We start from the raw sequence: 20,441 nt of genomic DNA on the forward strand, positions 1-20,441 counted from the left end.
CAGCTTTACAGACTGAATTACATCCCAGAAAGATAGAGTTAACACAGACACAAATTCAGAAGACTTTATTATTGATTTACAAACATTAAGGCAAAACTGTCTGATATTTGTACTTGTAATAAAGTATACAAATAATAAATAAATCGATTGAAACCGGTTTCATTTGTGGACATATATACTTGACGTGTTCCTGTCAAAAATCATCACTGGAAAAAAACTAAACATGGAATCTCTGACATATGACTTCCAGTTGTGAGTGTAGTTGAGAGATTTGGCAGCAGAATCAGTGTGTCACTGGCACAGAATTTGAACCTTGAAATTAGAGCAATAGAACTAGATGTCTTCTATAGATCTCTATGGTCATTGGCTCTGCTGTTTGGACTGCCGTTGGGACACCAGCTTCCACAGGTGTTTGCTAACAACAGACGGCCTCTTGTAGATCATCCTGCGGTCCCCTCCTTTAACATGGATCTGGTTGGCCGAGGGGTAAGTCTGCTCCAGTAACGTCTTCTGAAGCTGGGCCACCACCTGATGTGGAAGCACATATAGTCAGTCAATGTTCATTTGAGTTAGTTTGAGGGCCCTGCGAGAAACAGTCAATATGCATTATCCCAATTCCATCCATCCCCTTTCTCCCCGAAGTGTGCACTGTGCAGTAGTGCCGTCCCCCAGAACTAGTGCAGGCGTTGGCTAAGACGGCAGCAATGAGTGGAGCATCACCTCGAGCTCCTACAAAACATTGCAGGTTTATACTTTTTCTAAAAATGTTCTTACTCAGTTTGTTTTGTGCATTACTTCATACCCCCCAGGTAGAACTATTGGAATATGAATCGCTTGGTAGTCACACCGGAGAGCAGGAAATAGACACAGATGGAGAGGCAGATGTGGGAGGATCTTAGTGAGATTGAGATGCTGGGTGACCCGTCCTCCATTAACAAGCATACTACTCTCAAATGTTCAACCATTAGTGGATAAACTTGATGAACTTAGTACAAGGATCTCCTTCCAGAGGGACATCAGATTCTGCAACATACTCTGTTTTTCTGAGACCCGACTTTCCTCCCACATACGATCAGATTATATACAACCAGCGTGTTTGACAGTTCATCAAGCGGATAGGAAGAGGGCTCTCTCTAGCAAGAACAAAGGCAGAGGGCTCTCTCTAGCAAGAACAAAGGAAGAGGGCTCTCTCTAGCAAGAACAAAGGCAGAGGGCTCTCTCTAGCAAGAACAAAGGCAGAGGGCTCTCTCTAGCAAGAACAAAGGCAGAGGGCTCTCTCTAGCAAGAACAAAGGCAGAGGGCTCTCTCTAGCAAGAACAAGGCAGAGGGCTCTCTCTAGCAAGAACAAAGGCAGAGGGCTCTCTCTAGCAAGAACAAAGGCAGAGGGCTCTCTCTAGCAAGAACAAAGGCAGAGGGCTCTCTCTAGCAAGAACAAAGGCAGAGGGCTCTCTCTAGCAAGAACAAAGGCAGAGGGCTCTCTCTAGCAAGAACAAAGGCAGAGGGCTCTCTCTAGCAAGAACAAAGGCAGAGGGCTCTCTCTAGCAAGAACAAAGGCAGAGGGCTCTCTCTAGCAAGAACAAAGGCAGAGGGCTCTCTCTAGCAAGAACAAAGGCAGAGGGCTCTCTCTAGCAAGAACAAAGGCAGAGGGCTCTCTCTAGCAAGAACAAAGGCAGAGGGCTCTCTATAGCAAGAACAAAGGCAGAGGGCTCTCTCTAGCAAGAACAAAGGCAGAGGGCTCTCTCTAGCAAGAACAAAGGCAGAGGGCTCTCTCTAGCAAGAACAAAGGCAGAGGGCTCTCTAGCAAGAACAAAGGCAGAGGGCTCTCTAGCAAGAACAAAGGCAGAGGGCTCTCTCTAGCAAGAACAAAGGCAGAGGGCTCTCTCTAGCAAGAACAAAGGCAGATGGCTCTGCTTTATGATCAATAACAAGTAGTGCGACAAGGAACACTTCCAGCTTCTGCACTCACGACTTGGAATACTTGGTCAAATGTCACCCTTTTTACCTTCCGAGAGTTTTCAGGGATTATCGCTACTTTTTTGTACATCCCGCCCTAAACTCACACCAAAAAAGCTCTCAAAGATCCTCAAAGACCGAGTACCCGGAGGCAGCGTTCATTGTTGTGGAGAACTTTAACAAAAGTAATTTGAGAACCGTGCTTCCGAATTACTATTAACACGGGTATAAGGCCATCTCCTGTCCACCTTTCGGCAAATCGGTCTGTACACTGCTGGTCTGACCAATCAGAATCCATGCTTCAAGACTGTTTTGATCACATGGACTGGAATATTTTCCAATGCTGTTCAGCTCGGCCTTCAATACCATAGCGCCCCCTGAGCTCACAGCCCTGGGACTTACGTCCTCACTATGCAACTGGGTCCTGGACTTCCTGACGGGCCGCCCCAGTTAGTGAAGGTATGCAACATTACCTCCTCCACACTGATCCTCAACACGGGGGACCCACAAGGGTGCATCTTATTAGTCTCCTCCTGTACTCCCTGTATACCCAAGACTGCGTGGCCTCACACAGTTCCATCTCCATTATCAAGTTTGCTGATGACACGAAAGTAGTAGGCCTGATGGTGTGGTGCCAGGTGAACAACCCCTCCCTCAACGTCAGCAAAACAAAAGAGGTGATGATTGTGGACTTCAGGAGGAACCAAGTTGGGCACTCCCCCATTCTCATCAACGGTCCCATCAAGGAACCTTAGCCACCCAAGTGACGAATCAGACGAGGGCAGTACAGGAGCTTCATGGCTAAAACAAACAGACTGGTCAATAGCTTCTAGCCCCAGACCATCAGGCTGCTGAATAGCCACCACTAGTCAGCTACCTGCTACCTTGAAAGTTCTAGGATTTTTTCAACCCTACCTATGAGTACACACTTCAGGGTGAAGATTGAGAAATTACATTTGGCCAGCCACTAGACAGACTAATAGAGGGAGGAAAGTTGTACACTACTCACTTGGTTTAGAGCAGCAGGAATTTGCTCATCAAAAGAATCCCCAATAATCACACTCACAGAAGTCCTACTGGAGAGGGGTTTGAATTTGGAGATTTCCCTGAAAAATGATCAAAACATTACATACAAATCTCAAAATAAGTCTGCTTTTACACTTGTAAATTCTGGATATACTGTAGAGCATATCCAAAATGATTGTGTGATGACAGCCTGATATTACATTCACATGTACTGTATGTTGGTCTCACCTGACTTGAGAGGCACTTTCATTCAGGAAAAAATGTTCATCTACAGCACTGCTCTGGTGGGCGGGGTTACTGAAGAGGTACTTCTGAAAACACAAAGACATATGATAACATTGGACCAAGGCCTGAAAGTAAGTGTGTGTGTGTGTGCATTATAACCTTCACTTGTCTGTCTCTTTCCAACCCTTTCTCTTTCCCTACAATTTAAGCAAAATGACTCACTTGATGTCCTTAACGCCTTGGTAACTGTAGTATTGAAAAGCTGAAATAAGTCCATCTCTGTTGCTATCAAAAAGTGGGTTCCAATATTTTCTCCCTCCCTCCCTCCCTCCCTCCCTCCCTCGGAATGAGCTCCCTCCCTCCCAAGGAATGAGCATTACTCTACCACTAGCTCCATCCCGTGGCTATGTTAGAGATTGTTCTCCAACACAAAAAGGTTGAACCATCACACCTGGACATCTCCTCCTGCCCAATAACAGAATAGGGAATTTCATTTCTGGTGTCAGCAGGTATATTGAGGCACATTAAACTCACACATTCAAATGCATTGTTTAAAAATAAGACATGGAGAACATACGAGCTGTTGACCTGACCCCAGATATGTTAATTTGATCTTTATGATGGACCTTCAGCGATGTTTCAGTCAGACTCACCTGTCTCTGTATGAGGTCTTCAGCTATGTTGTCCCCCATGATGGCGGGCTTTAGCAGCCCCAGAATGATGAGGATGCGGCTGATGCCTGTGGCAGCTGAGAATTGCATAGCTTGGAGGGATGGTACCAGCTGACTGTACCTACAGACACAGAACACAACAATATGTGACTGTACCTATAGAGAAACACACATGACTGACTTGCCTAGTAAAATAAAGGTAAAATAAATTGTTGCGTTTATATTTTTGTTCAGTGTAATTGCATGCCTCTTCCTTTAACAGACAAGAATATAAATGGTTTCCAATCCTGATATTAAATTATCCCCAAATGCAATTTTTCAAAACTGACAAGAATGGAGCATGATTATAGAGCCATGCATGGAATATGATTAGAAAACAGCCCTAGGCTAGGCTGGGTTTCACTGTTCTTTAGGGTGGGTTTCACTGTTCTTTGGGACGGGTTTCACTGTTCTTTAGGCTGGGTTTCACTGTTCTTTAGGCTGGGTTTCACTGTTCTTTAGGCTGGGTTTCACTGTTCTTTGGGACGGGTTTCACTGTTCTTTGGGACGGGTTTCACTGTTCTTTGGGACGGGTTTCACTGTTCTTTGGGACGGGTTTCACTGTTCTTTGGGACAGATTTCACTGTTCTTTGGGACGGGTTTCACTGTTCTTTGGGACGGGTTTCACTGTTCTTTGGGACGGGTTTCACTGTTCTTTGGGACGGGTTTCACTGTTCTTTGGGACGGGTTTCACTGTTCTTTGGGACGGGTTTCACTGTTCTTTGAGATGGGTTTCACTGTTCTTTAGGACGGGTTTCACTGTTCTTTAGGACGGGTTTCACACGGTTTCACTGTTCTTTAGGATGGGTTTCACTGTTCTTTAGGATGGGTTTCACTGTTCTTTAGGATGGGTTTCACTGTTCATTAGGACGGGTTTCACTGTTCATTAGGACGGGTTTCACTGTTCATTAGGACGGGTTTCACTGTTCATTAGGACGGGTTTCACTGTTCATTAGGACGGGTTTCACTGTTCATTAGGACGGGTTTCACTGTTCATTAGGACGGGTTTCACTGCTCTTTAGGACGGGTTTCACTGTTCTTTAGGACGGGTTTCACTGTTCATTAGGCTGGGTTTCACTGTTCATTAGGACGGGTTTCACTGTTCATTAGGACGGGTTTCACTGTTCATTAGGACGGGTTTCACTGTTCATTAGGACGGGTTTCACTGCTCTTTAGGACGGGTTTCACTGCTCTTTAGGACGGGTTTCACTGTTCTTTAGGACGGGTTTCACTGTTCTTTAGGACGGGTTTCACTGTTCACTTTCACTGTTCATTAGGACGGGTTTCACTGTTCATTAGGTTTTCACTGTTCATTAGGACGGGTTTCACTGTTCATTAGGACGGGTTTCACTGTTCATTAGGACGGGTTTCACTGTTCATTAGGACGGGTTTCACTGTTCATTAGGACGGGTTTCACTGTTCATTAGGACGGGTTTCACTGTTCATTAGGACGGGTTTCACTGTTCATTAGGACGGGTTTCACTGTTCATTAGGACGGGTTTCACTGCTCTTTAGGACGGGTTTCACTGTTCTTTAGGACGGGTTTCACTGTTCATTAGGCTGGGTTTCACTGTTCATTAGAGGGTTTCACTGTTCATTAGGTTTCACTGTTCATTAGGACGGGTTTCACTGTTCATTAGGACGGGTTTCACTGCTCTTTAGGACGGGTTTCACTGCTCTTTAGGACGGGTTTCACTGTTCTTTAGGACGGGTTTCACTGTTCTTTAGGACGGGTTTCACTGTTCATTAGGACGGGTTTCACTGTTCATTAGGACGGGTTTCACTGTTCATTAGGACGGGTTTCACTGTTCATTAGGATGGGTTTCACTGTTCATTAGGATGGGTTTCACTGTTCATTAGGACACTGTTCATTAGGATTTCACTGTTCATTAGGTTTCACTGCTCTTTACGACGGGTTTCACTGCTCTTTAGGACAGGTTTCACTGTTCTTTGAGATGGGTTTCACTGTTCTTTAGGACGGGTTTCACTGTTCTTTAGGACGGGTTTCACACGGTTTCACTGTTCTTTAGGACGGGTTTCACTGTTCTTTAGGCTGAGCTCACTGTTTCACTGTTCTTTAGGATGGGTTTCACTGTTCTTTAGGCCGGGTTTCACTGTTCTTTAGGATGGGTTTCACTGTTCATTAGGATGGGTTTCACTGTTCTTTAGGATGGGTTTCACTGTTTCACTGTTCTTTAGGGTGGGTTTCACACTGTTTCACTGTTCTTTAGGGTGGGTTTCACACTGTTTCACTGTTCTTTAGGACGGGTTTCACACTGTTTCACTGTTCTTTAGGATGGGTTTCACACTGTTTCACTGTTCTTTAGGATGGGTTTCACACTGTTTCACTGTTCTTTAGGACGGGTTTCACACTGTTTCACTGTTCATTAGGACGGGTTTCACACTGTTTCACTGTTCATTAGGACGGGTTTCACACTGTTTCACTGTTCATTAGGACGGGTTTCACTGTTCTTTAGGACGGGTTTCACTGTTCTTTAGGATGGGTTTCACTGTTCTTTAGGACGGGTTTCACTGTTCTTTAGGATGGGTTTCACTGTTCTTTAGGATGAGCTCACTGTTCATTAGGCCAGCAGCACTGAAACCCTCTAAGCTGAAAGATTGCAGGGGAGAGATGAGGCTAGCAGAGTCTTTGACCTTAGTTTCAACTGCAACATCATAGCGATGTGTTTATTCTGAACAATCTGGTTTCCAACAGTGTGACATATAGACAATGTTGCATTGGTCTACAAACAGACCTATTGGGAATATTCATTAGAATATGATACCAAAATCCCAAACTTTCTCTAACAGACATTTTGACAGGAGAGAATGAGAGATATTTTGGGGGGCAAAAGAGGAGAGCAGCGCTGGGATTTTGTAACTCAGGAGGGCCAATCGGTCTCGGCTCACTGGTGCTTTGAATTGGCTGGTCTCAGCCTGCAGAGCCCAATCAAGTGGCGACCGCCTCACAGCTGCCCCCCCCGCCACCCAACAACCAGTGCTCAGCCCCCCACCCCTAGTGTTCAGCCCACCCATTCACTTTGCTCAGACCACCCACAGCCCTGAGCCCTTCCCCTCAGTGCACCCACAGCCCTAGCTCTCAGCCAACCCACCCCACAGCTCTGAATCTCACAGCCCTCACCCAATTGCTAGGCCCACAGCCCCAAAGCCCAGGCCTCAGCCCACCCCACAGTGCTAGTCAGACCCACAGCCAGGCCTCAGCCCACCCCACAGTGCTAGTCAGACCCACAGCCTCCAGCCAGGCCTCAGCCCACCCCACAGTGCTAGTCAGACCCACAGCCCCCAGCCCACCCCCACAGTGCTAGTCAGACCCACAGCCCCCAGCCCACCCCAGTGCTAGTCAGACCCACAGCCAGGCCTCAGCCCACCCCACAGTGCTAGTCAGACCCACAGCCCCAAGGCCTAGGCCTCAGCCCACCCCACAGTGCTAGTCAGACCCACAGCTAGGCCTCAGCCCACCCCACAGTGCTAGTCAGACCCACGGCCCCCAGCCCACCCCCACAGTGCTAGTCAGACCCACAGCCCCCAGCCCACCCCAGTGCTAGTCAGACCCACAGCCAGGCCTCAGCCCACCCCACAGTGCTAGTCAGACCCACAGCCCCAAGGCCTAGGCCTCAGCCCAACCCACAGTGCTAGTCAGACCCACAGCCTCCAGCCAGGCCTCAGCCCACCCCACAGTGCTAGTCAGACCCACAGCCAGGCCTCAACCTAGAGAGCGCACCCCCCGACCCAAAGTGCTCACCCCACAGCTTTCACCTCAAGTCGACATTGGCTTGTTATTTCCCACGTGTTGCGATATCAAGTTGTCAAAGGACGTAAATCCATAAGGACTGATGTTTAGACGAGGCTGTAGCCTGATGTTTAGATGAGGCTGTAGCCTGATGTCTAGACGAGACTGTAGCCTGATATCTAGACGAGGCTCTAACCTGATTGAGCCTCAGGTATTTGGAGAAACAAATGTTAAGTCTTCCAATCTTAAACTTCAGCAACAATACACATGCCATCAATGGGACGTTCTACCTGCTACACAGCAACCAACCAAAATGGCTGATGGCAATGCCGGACACCTAATGGCTGTATTGTAGCAGGGCATTTAAGAGTTCACCAATACACAAAAGTTTAATGGTGGAAGCAGACAGGAAAATAGTTGCTGCTACCTCTCAATTTCAGCCTCACAGAACATTTATTTTCTTCAAATCAGACATTTAAAAAGACTGACATTTTGACATTATCATCTTCTTTGCCACTATTTCACCCCTGAAGTCATTCTCGCCCCACAATTTAGAAGGGACTCTTATAACCTGGCTCTTTAGGTACTTCTCTGTCTCCACACATTTCCACCTGTCACCTTTTCCTCTCCATAAACTTTATCAGCCCCTGTTTGAATCTGGTCAAATCATTGCTCTGTCTGTCTGTCTGTCTGTCACATTATTTCAAAGATTCTCCAGCCACCTGTCCCTCCTTATTCCCTCCATTTTTAATTCTGCCCGGGAGGGAGGATTATGCGAGAGAAGGCATGCGTGTCAAAGGGAAATTTAGCGGGTAAAGACAGCCCAGATTGGCGGGATGAATTAAGGCGATAAGAGGGGAGAGGGAGTGGAGGAACCATGTGCAAAACACCTCAGCCATGTTGGTCATTTCAGAGGGCTCTTCTTTCCCCTTCCTCCTCAGGAGCGGCAAGGCAATATCTAAATGAATAACGTGATGAAATGAGTTTGTGCGGCGGACTTTCTGCTGTTTGACTTTCCCATCTGGATTAGTGCAGGCTGAATAGACGCTCTGTTACTTTTGTTACAACTGTCGCAATTCACTGTCGGAATTTGGCCCCCCGACAAGATAAGGGGGCCCTGCCTCATTAGCATGTCATTCCATATGCAGGGCCTCCATTACCTGAGAGGGAGCTCACGGACAAAATAGACTATTACACGAGTAGAACGTGGAACATGTTCTATTACATGACTAGGAGAGAACACAGAACATGGACAATTACATTAGAACACAGAAAAGGGACTATTAAGTAGGCTAGAATGTAGAACATGTTCTATTACATGACTAGGAGAGAACACAGTACATGGACAATTACGCAGGTTGGCATTTTATTGTCATGAATCTTCCCCTTGGAGGCAGCTCTGCAGAGTGGTCACTAGCTGGCACAGCCACAAATTCATTCATCTTATTTTAAACATAACCCTAACCACACTGTTAAGTGTAATGCCTAACACTGATCTTAAATTACATCCAAAAAGTACATTTTGGTTTTCATACATTTTACGATACACAATTTTTACTTTGCAGCTGGCCCATCTAGTGGAAATGGGTCAGTTCTGCCTCCTGGGCAAGATTCATGAAAATAATCTCTCATACACGAGTATGGAAGAAAACGTAACGAGGACTATTACACGAGAGAAAAGGCAACGAGGACTATTACACGAGAGAAAAGGCAACGAGGACTATTACACGAGAGAAAAGGCAAGGAGGACTATTACACGAGAGAAAAGGCAAGGAGGACTATTACACGAGAGAAAAGGCAAGGAGGACTATTACACGAGAGAAAAGGCAAGGAGGACTATTACACGAGAGAAAAGGCAAGGAGGACTATTACACGAGAGAAAAGGCAAGGAGGACTATTACACGAGAGAAAAGGCAAGGAGGACTATTACACGAGAGAAAAGGCAAGGAGGACTATTACACGAGAGAAAAGGCAAGGAGGACTGTTACACGAGAGAAAAGGCAAGGAGGACTGTTACACGAGAGAAAAGGCAAGGAGGACTGTTACACGAGAGAAAAGGCAAGGAGGACTGTCACACGAGAGAAAAGGCAAGGAGGACTATCACACGAGAGAAAAGGCAAGGAGGACTATTACACGAGAGAAAAGGCAAGGAGGACTATTACACGAGAGAAAAGGCAAGGAGGACTATTACACGAGAGAAAACGTAACGAGGACTATTACACGAGAGAAAACGCAAGGAGGACTATTACACGAGAGAAAACACAAGGACTATTACAAGAGAGAAAACGTAAGGAGGACTATTACACGAGTATGAGAGAAAACGTAACAAGGACTATTACACGAGAGAAAACGTAAGGAGGACTATTACACGAGAGAAAACGTAAGGAGGACTATTACACGAGTGTCAAAAAGAAAGTGTAATATAAAACTACAAGTGATTTATTGGGAGATTCCTGTGACACCCAGTGACACCAAACAGAAGGTAGAACTATTCTCATTGCTACCTTGGGGCGGCAGCGTAGCCTAGTGGTTAGAGCGTTGGACTAGTAACCGGAAGGTTGCGAGTTCAAACCCCCGAACAGTTAACCCACTGTTCCCAGGCCGTCATTGAAAATAAGAATATGTTCTTAACTGACTTGCCTGGTTAAATAAAGGTTCAATTAAAAAAATACCTCTAATACAGGGATCCAGTCACATTCAAGCTGCGAACAATGAAATCAAAGTGCCATTCTTCCTGAGATGAACAACTACTGAAACTAGAGACATGAATGAATGACTGCAGACAGATTGCCTTTTTATTAAACCAACAGAGCAATTCCCCACTTGGCCAAAGTGTGGCAGTGTTGTACTACCCAGAACAGCCAGACCCGCAGCAGTTCCTTCCTCCCCGAATCAATACTATAGATTCTGGTGGAGGAAATACATGGGGGCCCGAGACAGCCGTGCTTCATTAGTGGAACGGAGCAACAATAGTTATGCTTACAGCGGTGCCAATTACAATTAATTGGGGTTCCTGACTCTCCTGCTTGTCTCTGGGGAGCTGTGCTGTTCTAACAGTTAGCAGAGGCAGGAAGAAACATAGGAGTCATGGTTATTCTCTGTCGCAGAGTAACACTCCCTCCCTCTCTCTCACGCACACTTGAAAGATTCACACACACAGTCAGGGTTTTTTAATTATCATCAATCGATATCCTAACAGAGTGCATCATATTTCCTGGTGTTACTGTCCACTCAAATAGGTCACAGAGTATGGAAAAATCTTTACATCAGCTCTGGTATTGGAGGTGTCATCAATAACGTCACATTCTACCTCATGCACGTCCTTTGACTATTTTTGGAAACGTCAGCTCACAACTTCAACCCTAGAGACGGTCCCTTTTTAGTCATGGGTTTCAGAACCAGCCTTCTACCCAGCCTGTAAAACTGCAACGGAAAGCGCAGATGGACACACTTTCAACAAACAAAGCGAAAATAAAAGCATTTGGTTTATAAATCAAACGAGAGGAATCATCTAAGCCGATCACACCAGTCCATCATCTGACAAAGTGACAGTCAAACAAAACTCTGCCTACCTTCCACTGCTAGCGGTCTGGCTAGGGGGGTCTGAGTGTCAGCAAAACAGGAACACACAGTGTGCCCAGGGCCGCCCGAGACAGTCTGCATCCTCAGTGTGCCCAGGGTCGCCCGAGACAGTCTGCATCCTCAGTGTGCCCAGGGCCGCCCGAGACAGTCTGCATTCTCAGTGTGCCCAGGGCCGCCCGAGACAGTCTGCATCCTCAGTGTGCCCAGGGCCGCCCGAGACAGTCTGCATCCTCAGTGTGCCCAGGGCCGCCCGAGACAGTCTGCATCCTCAGTGTGCCTAGGGCCGCCCGAGACAGTCTGTATCCTCAGTGTGCCCAGGGTACTAATGAGGGATCAATGATGAATGGGGCCTGGCTGGATGTGATATGGAGTCTCCATCTGGACTCATAACTCATCTGGACTTATCAGGTTTCCATACAGGTGAGACTGATCCACCACCAGACCACCCCCCCAGCTGGGCCATGCCCACCCCCCCAACTGGGCCATGCCCACCACCCCAGCTGGGCCATGCCCACCACCCCAGCTGGGCCATGCCCACCACCCCAGCTGGGCCATGCCCACCACCCCAGCTGGGCCATGCCCACCACCCCAGCTGGGCCATGCCCACCACCCCAGCTGGGCCATGCCCACCACCCCAGCTGGGCCATGCCCACCACCCCAGCTGGGCCATGTCCACCACCCCAGCTGGGCCATGTCCAGGCCAAGCCCACCAACCCAGCTGGTACAGTAGATCATGTGTGCCTGCTGAGAGACAGCCAATCAGGTGGGGCTTCCATCACACCATCAGACACATTGCTTTGACCCTCTGGTTCTGCTCATTTAAAAAGTCCCTGCAGGTTAACCAACCCTTAACCCTTTAAAGTAAACCCCTTCTTAGGACACTAAACCATCTTCCTCTCACCTTAACCAGCATTGTCCTTTCTTGATATTATGAAGAGGGCAGATGTTGCTCATACCAACATGAAAACAACTGTCCTGAATATCTGAAATAAGGAAAATAAGCAACATCATGAATGCAATTAGACCATTTCTAAATAGTTATACCCCAGTGATTTCATGATGCAAAGGATTCAGTTTGAGTAAACACATTTGAAAAGCTAGAGTAAAACGGCGTTTTGACAATCAAGCAACGCTCATTAAACAAACAATAAGGACAAGCTCATTAAAATAGAATACTTCCCCGTTTTGGATTATATTAAATAGGAGTCAATATTTTCTAGAAGACAAATTCATTCTGTAATACATCAACTCTAATACACACACACACACACAAACACCGTCTCTCACACACACAAGTTATGAGGTCCAATTCTAAACTGAAGTCTGGTATCTATGGTTCCCTATCTCCTTCCTATATAAAACACTAAACACTGACTGTTACAGTAGATATTAGGAATCTGGCCTTCATGCCAATGTGTTACATTTACATGTAGGCCATTGTCTACTGTAGACTTTAGGGAGAGTGTAGGGTTGACTGCAGATTTATGTGATTCTTCTAAATATTACACTATCATCAAGTGCGAACGTGAAGATACTGTACATATAAAATTGGGTCAACTTCACAAGACCCATTTTCAGGGCAAAGAAAACAAACTCATTGTATGCGCTTCATCCTGTAGGGATCTGACTAAAACCACGTCCCTGAATGAATGCAATCTGTATGGCTAGACAGAGGGGCTTCCACTAACTCCTGGTGTTCTGCTGACTTTATTTCTCATCAGGATGTATTATCTCTGGCTCCTGGCCTCAGAGGAGAAATACCAAAAGGAAAGATATAGCCTGGGATCCAAACTGATACAATAGTGAAATAGAGCATATTAGTATGGATTCCAGGCTAGGGAACTCTAGTCTCCATCTCGCTCTACTTTTCAAGTTAATCTAAAATAAAATGGAGAAATTCTCAGGAGACGGTGCCGATTCATTTTGTCTGGTAAAACAGCAGTAATTTGGGAGAGAGCCGTGGTTAATGAGAAGGACTTTGATGTGTAAATCCTGGAGCCCAGGCAGAGAGGAGCCTCGCTCATACAGTCTCCTCAGGTATCATCACGGTGTGTGTGTGCACGCAACGTTGTATGAATGTTAAGTTGTATCGGACGTTGTTGCACTTGTATTACGTTCTAATGAATGTCAATACACACACGCACACTTCGGTGGCTCCGGATAGAACTACAAAAATGGTTTCAGTAATCTTGATATTACATATTTCCTGTTTCCTATCTAAAAATCAGAGACTAATAATATAAATCTACTTCATGCAGCAATCCTTTCCTCAGTTGATTTCTAGGTTGCAGAGTAATTGGATCTCCAGCCAGTACACTGTAGTCTGCTAGGCAGCAGGGAAATTAAATGAATGCCTATTAATCAGAGGATAATTGGAAACATATCTCTGATAAATGACATGGCTCCACTTACAGTCACGTACAAATTAGGCCATTTTCAACGACTCATTTCTTATCTCGCTAAAGAAATGAAATGTTATATAACCCCACAGAGCAAGTGGGATGCTGGTGGAGGGAAGTAGAGGCAAAACTAGGGACGGAAAATCCCTGGAACTTTCCTACAATTCACAGGTTTTCCAGAAATCCCACCGTTTGGAGGATCCTCAGATCTCCTTCATATTCATTGCTTATTCCAGGAATCTTCCAAGTGCAAATTATGGAAAACTTAGACTTTTTGGATAAGTTACAAGAATTTTGCATAACAAATGTTTTGTTTTTTTTGCAAAGCATATATTCATGAATAATACCTTTGAATACAATGTTTTTGTTCAAAGATATTACGCTTGGGGAGCGTGTAGCATTCAGCCTCCAATTGATACAAAGAAAAGCAATATTATAAATGGTAGGGTCAAACTAATTTTCAGCTTACATATTCTCATGTGTTTACCTGTATTGTTTTACAGCATATTACCATATTGTTATGTAAATCACTACTATTTACTGATGATTGTGAATAACTGACAGTTTCACTAATGTCCTGCCTGATTATCATAATATCCTATATGGTAATTTATGAACAATGAATATGAATAGGGTTATATGTCCATTATCCACAGCTTGACATGAATCATGCATAGGGAAAAAAGACACCTATTATTAAAATGTGTGTCATCTCTCCCCCACCCTAATTCTCCACTCTCATTTCTTCCTGATGAAAGAGAGTGGGATCTACTAATGAGTTCCTTTGGCCTCATTAATCATGTTAATGCTGCTTCCTGTCCAACAGAGATAATCAACCTTAGTGGATCCGTTCTACCATCCATACAGCAAATATGGATGGAGTCAACGGCTTGAGTAACACGGTACTACTAACTCGCTCTGCTCCTCCTTTCTCCCTCCCCTCCGTTCCTCCTCCTCGAGGTGACTTACCAGTACTTCTGCCACTGGTCCTCCTCAAAGATGTCCTCTGGAATGGGATCAATAAGGACAAGGTCTGACACCTGCCTGAGAAGAGGGGAAGGGAAGAAAAACAAATAGAGAGAGATAGAGAGATAGCGATAGAGAGAAAGAGAGAGAGAGGGAGGGAGGGAGATGACACAGTGAGGAAAAAAAGAGAAAGAAACAGTGATGAAGTGGGCCTCCAGTGTCCGTTCTGACCCATCCCCTATACCCTTCCTGTCCATATTGAGTGTGAGAAGGATTTCTCTGCCCCGGTTTTCTGTCTGATTGATCCAGGCCCACTGGCAGACAGATGGATGGGCCCACACCCCATCACCACATCCAGGGAGGAATATATTTTATTCTGCATGTGTCATCCTCTCACCATCGCTTCATTTAATCTCTTAACTGACGCACATCACGGCTGATGAAATGTTAAATCTCTCACCTCGGGCCGGGAGGCTGATCCCACTAGGTTTCTCAGAAATGGGGGTTGGTGGGGAAGTGGGGAGTGGGGGTAGATCATTTATGATGTCCCTGGGTTTGATGCAGTGCTGGGTATCTACAGATTGTGATGATACTATTGAAGTACTGGAGTTACTGTAGTCAATAATGTGAGAGGGAATAGGATGGAACTCAAACAGGGATGAGAAAGTGAGAACGCTCAAAGTTTGTCAAACTGTGCAAATCTTTCCCCTTCATTTGGGATAGAGGCATAAAGCTGAATCTACACAACCACTTTTGACACATGAACATATCGACCAACTTTTGGAGGGTACCCATCACTAAGCGATCTCAATATATTGACTTGTGGCAAGTTAGGCAAAAAGAAACGAGTTAGCCTATATTTTCCATTGAGATCCCATTGCTAGGTGGGCAGGGAGACTCACGCGTCATGGATATGGCTGTAGAACCTGGCGTTGAGCGTGCCCAGTTCAGACCCCACCAGGATGAGAGGCGTCGCTAGACCAGCTAAACCGATGAGGCGGTGGAGGTTGTCCACCATTCTGTAGGGGGGGAAAGACATCAATCAATTCATCAAACGTATGTCTTTACAACCACAGTTGTCACAAAGGGCTTTTACAGTAAAACACATCAGCCCCTAAGTCGGCAGCTACACCATAACAACAGAAACACTGCCATTGAAACCCTTTAAATCAGCCAGTGTAAAGAAGCCGAGTGGAAGAAGACCCTGGAAACTTTGCCTTGTAAAGCAGGAAAGATACAACAGAAAAAGAACATCATCAAGTGAAATGCAGCTCCCCATATACAGCCATCTGATGTGTTGGGTCTCTTACACTAATAAATCAACATTGGAGAGGAGCGAAGAGGCCAGGATGAAGAGGTTTCACTTCAGCAGCAAAGAGAAGAGAGGAATGCAGTCATCAAACCCTCAGCTTGCCTGCTTATTGAATTCTGGATAATTGATTGCTTGTATTAGAAGGCGGCAGCTGCCTGCTCTGCTGTTAGCCTGGGCCAGATCCCAAGGTAACAGAGACTGCTGACCTGACCGTCTACATACAACCACCCATCACTCAGACAGATATAATGCTTAACAACACGTTCCTTTGTCAGCCACAGAGATTAGGGGAGAGTCAAGGACAGGGCAGGCCATGGCAGGGAGATTTTGGGGCAATGGACCCCGATGTCTCTGATTGGACAATCCGTGAGGTGGCCCCACATGGTGCTTAGCCAAGGGGAATACTAAATCTGATAGGGAATGGTGTGTGTGCTTGTTGAGAATCAGGGCTTTAGAATAACTTGAATCAAACACCTGTTACCTTGACTGTAGTAGTAGACTATTAGGTAACACTATTTTTTTGGTACTTTTTACCCCCTTTTCGTGATATCCAATTAGTAGTTAGTCTTGTCCCATCGCTGCAACTCCAGTACGGACTCGGGAGAGGCGAAGGTCGAGAGCCATGCGTCCTCCGAAATGCGACCCCGCCAGGCCACACTGCTTCTTGAGACAATGCCCGCTTAACCCGGTAGCTAGCCACAGCAATGTGTCGGAGGAAACACTGTACACCTGGCGACCGTGTCAGCGTGCATGCGCCCGGCCCGCCACAGGAGTCACTACAGCATGACGGGACAAGGACATCCCGGGCCGGCAACCCTCCCTAACCCGGACAACGCTGGGCCAATTGTGCGCCGCCTTATGGATCTCCTGGTCGCGGCCGGCTGCAACACAGCCTGGTGTCGAACCCGGATTTGTAGTGACGCCGCTAGCACTGCCTTAGACCGCTGCGCCACTCAGGAGGCCTATTAGGTAACACTTTACATTAACAATGCATGAAAAACAAGATGGAAAGGATGAAAATTTGCACGACAGAGTAGCCTAAAACTGCTTCATTTTGGTATTCTGGGGCAAGCTGTTATAGGTCAAATTTAAAATGACAGGATAGAGAAAACAAGATGCTTACCGTCCAGTGGTTGACATCCCCCAGACTTTCTCCATCCCTGTACTTTCATTCTGCAGGACTCTTTTACTGAACCCCAGTCCCACTCGGTCATAAGTGCACACCTGTGGATGGGAAAATGGGAACAATCAAATGTATTTTTTAAGCCTTTTTCACATCAGCAGTTGTAACAAAAACATTGGAACCAGGACAATATTTGCAATCATATTATACACAATTCTGGTCAGGGAATGTAGTCCATCAATTTGTTTGTCCCAGAAAAATAAAACCCTTCTAGAACTGTTGAATCATTAACAGAGTTGCCTGAAACAATGTACTGTATTTCTCCTTACCTTGGTTAGCAGTGCAATGTTCTCTTGTACATTGAACCAGATGTCAGAGGACATACCAGTGGGGGCATCCAGTATGACTACACAGGAAACAGAGTAGTTAGGGCTTACATCTGAGAGGAGATGACAGTTGTGTTGACATTTCTGGCAAGCTAGCAGACTTACCAACTGGCTGTCCTTGTCCTTTGCACATCAGGTGCATCTTTTGACCTAAACCGATATCTATAATTTCACCACCTGAAAAAAAAAAGATACAAGTTAATCAATGCTGATAATCTTAATCATTGCTGATAATCTTAATCATAATGTAATGGTTATATTGTCCTTCTGTACTCATTAAAGAATAAAGTTTGAGGGAGGAAAGTGAATGTCAGTGAGGCAGGAAGGTCAATGTCATGTCTGCAGCAGGTTACCTTCTGGCAGTAACAGTTGCCCCTCTCTTTGCAATGATGCATAGTTCAGAAAGGGAGGGATGAGGATGATGAGAAGGAGACATTTTCCAACTGAGGTAACAGTCGACCAGCACCTGCTCGGTTTAGCCACTTGTTGTGGTCGATGTTGTTGCTGTTGTTGACTGGTCTCTCCTGAACCTGCAGTCTGTCTGTCAGTCTGTCATAGGAGAATAATAATCGACATGTTATATCAAAGTGTGGATAAGCTACCTAGCTGGCAGTTGCAGCTGTCAATAAGCCATAGTTACATAAACATGTGTCAGTCAAAATGCCTCTGCAATGAGCCTTGGTATGGTTTTAACTAAAGCATTGTGTCCACATGTAAGTTAAGTCATGTAACCAGTGTAACGTTAATGGAAGATAGTAATATCAGGGCTAGGTAATGCAATTACCTAGGCTACTTGCTATGCCTTGCGGTAGTACTTAGCTAGTTCAGTTTGATTTGAACATCTGAGAGGAGATGGCAGTGGTGTCGACATTTCTGTCTCGCTAGCTAACCGAGCTAGTAACGTTAGATTAGCAGCCTATCAAAGTACAGTAGATAGCTACCTTTTTGTCTGTCCTAGCATCTCCAGTGGCTTCTTGACCGTCTGTCCTTCTGCGCATTTTTGAGTGTCAAGTTATAATAAAGTATTCTAGAAACTATCTATCTATCTGCCAGCTGAAACCGGGATGTGAATTCACAGGATTGAATGAATGCACCGCGTTAGCTAGAACTTCCTGTAAATGTACAGACGCCGAAATGGGACAACAATGCTTTTAGCTCAGAGGCGAGACTGCAACATAAATTCGGTGTTCACTGCTGCCGCTACTGCGGCCGCGGCCACCGCCGCCGTCTTCGTCTTCTTCGTCTTCTTCGTCTTCTTCGTCTTCTTCGTCTTCTTCGTCTTCTTCGTCTTCTTCGTCTTCTTCGTCTTCTTCGTCTTCTTCGTCTTTTATGAAGTTTAACGGCGGTTGGCATCCAATTTGTTGCATTACCGCCACCTACTAAACTGGAGTACAACTCCCTTATACTTTACTTGAAAAATAAAAATATACTAAATAAATAACCTAACATCTAACACTATACTCACTAGGTTTAAAATGATGTAAAATAAAATTAACACCCCCCCTACTCCACTAATTAAATGTATTTATTCCTACCTCATGCCATCACCCTGAAAGGATGGGACATCACCACTTAACACATCCTGTAACTCTTCTGCTGTCAAGTCTCACACACCCAAATATCTCTCTGCAGCTGCCACCATAACATCAATTTTTGAAGACTTCCGTTCCATCCCTGCAGAACAATTAATAACCATTGCTATAAACGCTAAAAATACAATCTTGCTGAAACTTATTTGACTTTTTGGCCTATCCCTCTGTACTGGTATATCTCTACTACTCTCACCACTCCTCCCCCTTAACCCATCTTCCTATACTTTCTTCACTGCCTCAGCATATGACAACTTCTGCTCTACTCTAACCCTGGAAACGTCAACCTGCCTCTCTCGCAAGGGATATTTCTGATCCCCAGCTCCATGAGCAACCCCTACAATTAACACATTACACGACTTTCCCCAATACTACACATTCCTTTGTCTCATGCCCTTCTACACATTTCTCACACCTTGGACCCTCCCTCCTACACACTGCTGCCACATGCCCATAAGCTTGAGATCTGTAACATCTTAATGTATTTGGCACATACACTCGTACAGGATAACTTATATATCCTAACTTTTATATTCTTCACTTTGTCATGCAAAGACTCAACTTCAAAACTCAAAAGAACAGACTTTTGTCTGCGTCGCATCAAACGACGAGCATCACATACACCGGGAATCTTTGCCGTCAGCTGGTCAACGTTTATATCTACTGCTACCCCAGTTATCACTCCTTTCATTTGTGCCCTTTTCTTGAGAACAAAACAATTCACTTTTCTTGCCCCGATTCGAGTGCATTCTCCATCTGACCAACAGAAACACAAACAATTATCACTAGACCACTTCTGGTTACCCTCACCGATTCCACATGACCAAACTCTTTTTTTCACCCATCATGAAACCACAAATGGATCAGCCAAAAGGCAAGAGTCCACTTCTTCCATAACCTTCACTCCTACTGTCAGACTCTTCTTCATCCTGATTCTCCGATAACTTTACTACACCTACCACCTCCGATACTTCACCCTCATTCACTTCCATTTCTCCTCTTGTCTTCAGCTCCCTCTGCTTACACTTTCTACCATTCTTTTTTGACAAACTATCTCCCTTTTTCCCACCATTTGTATATGACTCAAGCTCCCCGTCTTCTTCCCTCGCTCTCTTAGACCTCTTCTACCCCTTTTTTCTCTCCATTCCTTCTCCATTTTCCAAGTACACGTCTCCTTGTGATAATACTGCCGCTTCATCCCTGACACCCATCTTGTACTTGCTTTCTCTAGGGACTCCATTTTCCCCTTCCGGAGTTCTGCTCATGTCCCCCATATTCAGTGTTCACTGCCTTCCAAAGTGTCTTGCTGCTGCACTATGGGGATATGGTCATTCATGTGTTCCTATTGGACAAAACACAACCTAAACAATCTGCAAATGCATCCAACAAGTTTGTAGAGTCACAAGCTTGATAGTCATT

At 45.5% G+C, this 20,441-nt stretch overlaps 1 protein-coding gene across 1 annotated transcript; it reads right to left on the minus strand.

Annotated features, from left to right (window-relative positions):
- Window positions 1-50: 50 nt before the first annotated feature.
- LOC123997893 lies at window positions 51-18,698 on the minus strand. The gene is made up of 11 exons (XM_046302576.1): window positions 18,375-18,698; window positions 17,787-17,982; window positions 17,539-17,610; window positions 17,377-17,453; window positions 17,048-17,148; window positions 15,515-15,631; window positions 14,616-14,690; window positions 3,858-3,996; window positions 3,208-3,290; window positions 2,963-3,059; window positions 51-528 (listed from the first exon to the last, which is right to left on the minus strand). Exons 1-11 carry the CDS (start codon window positions 18,429-18,431, stop codon window positions 361-363), a joined length of 1,182 nt encoding a protein of 393 aa, XP_046158532.1. The 5' UTR covers window positions 18,432-18,698; the 3' UTR covers window positions 51-360.
- Between the last annotated feature and the right edge of the window lie 1,743 nt (window positions 18,699-20,441).

The sequence above is a fragment of the Oncorhynchus gorbuscha genome, linkage group LG15, assembly GCF_021184085.1.
Source record: "Oncorhynchus gorbuscha isolate QuinsamMale2020 ecotype Even-year linkage group LG15, OgorEven_v1.0, whole genome shotgun sequence".
Lineage (NCBI taxonomy): Eukaryota > Metazoa > Chordata > Actinopteri > Salmoniformes > Salmonidae > Oncorhynchus > Oncorhynchus gorbuscha.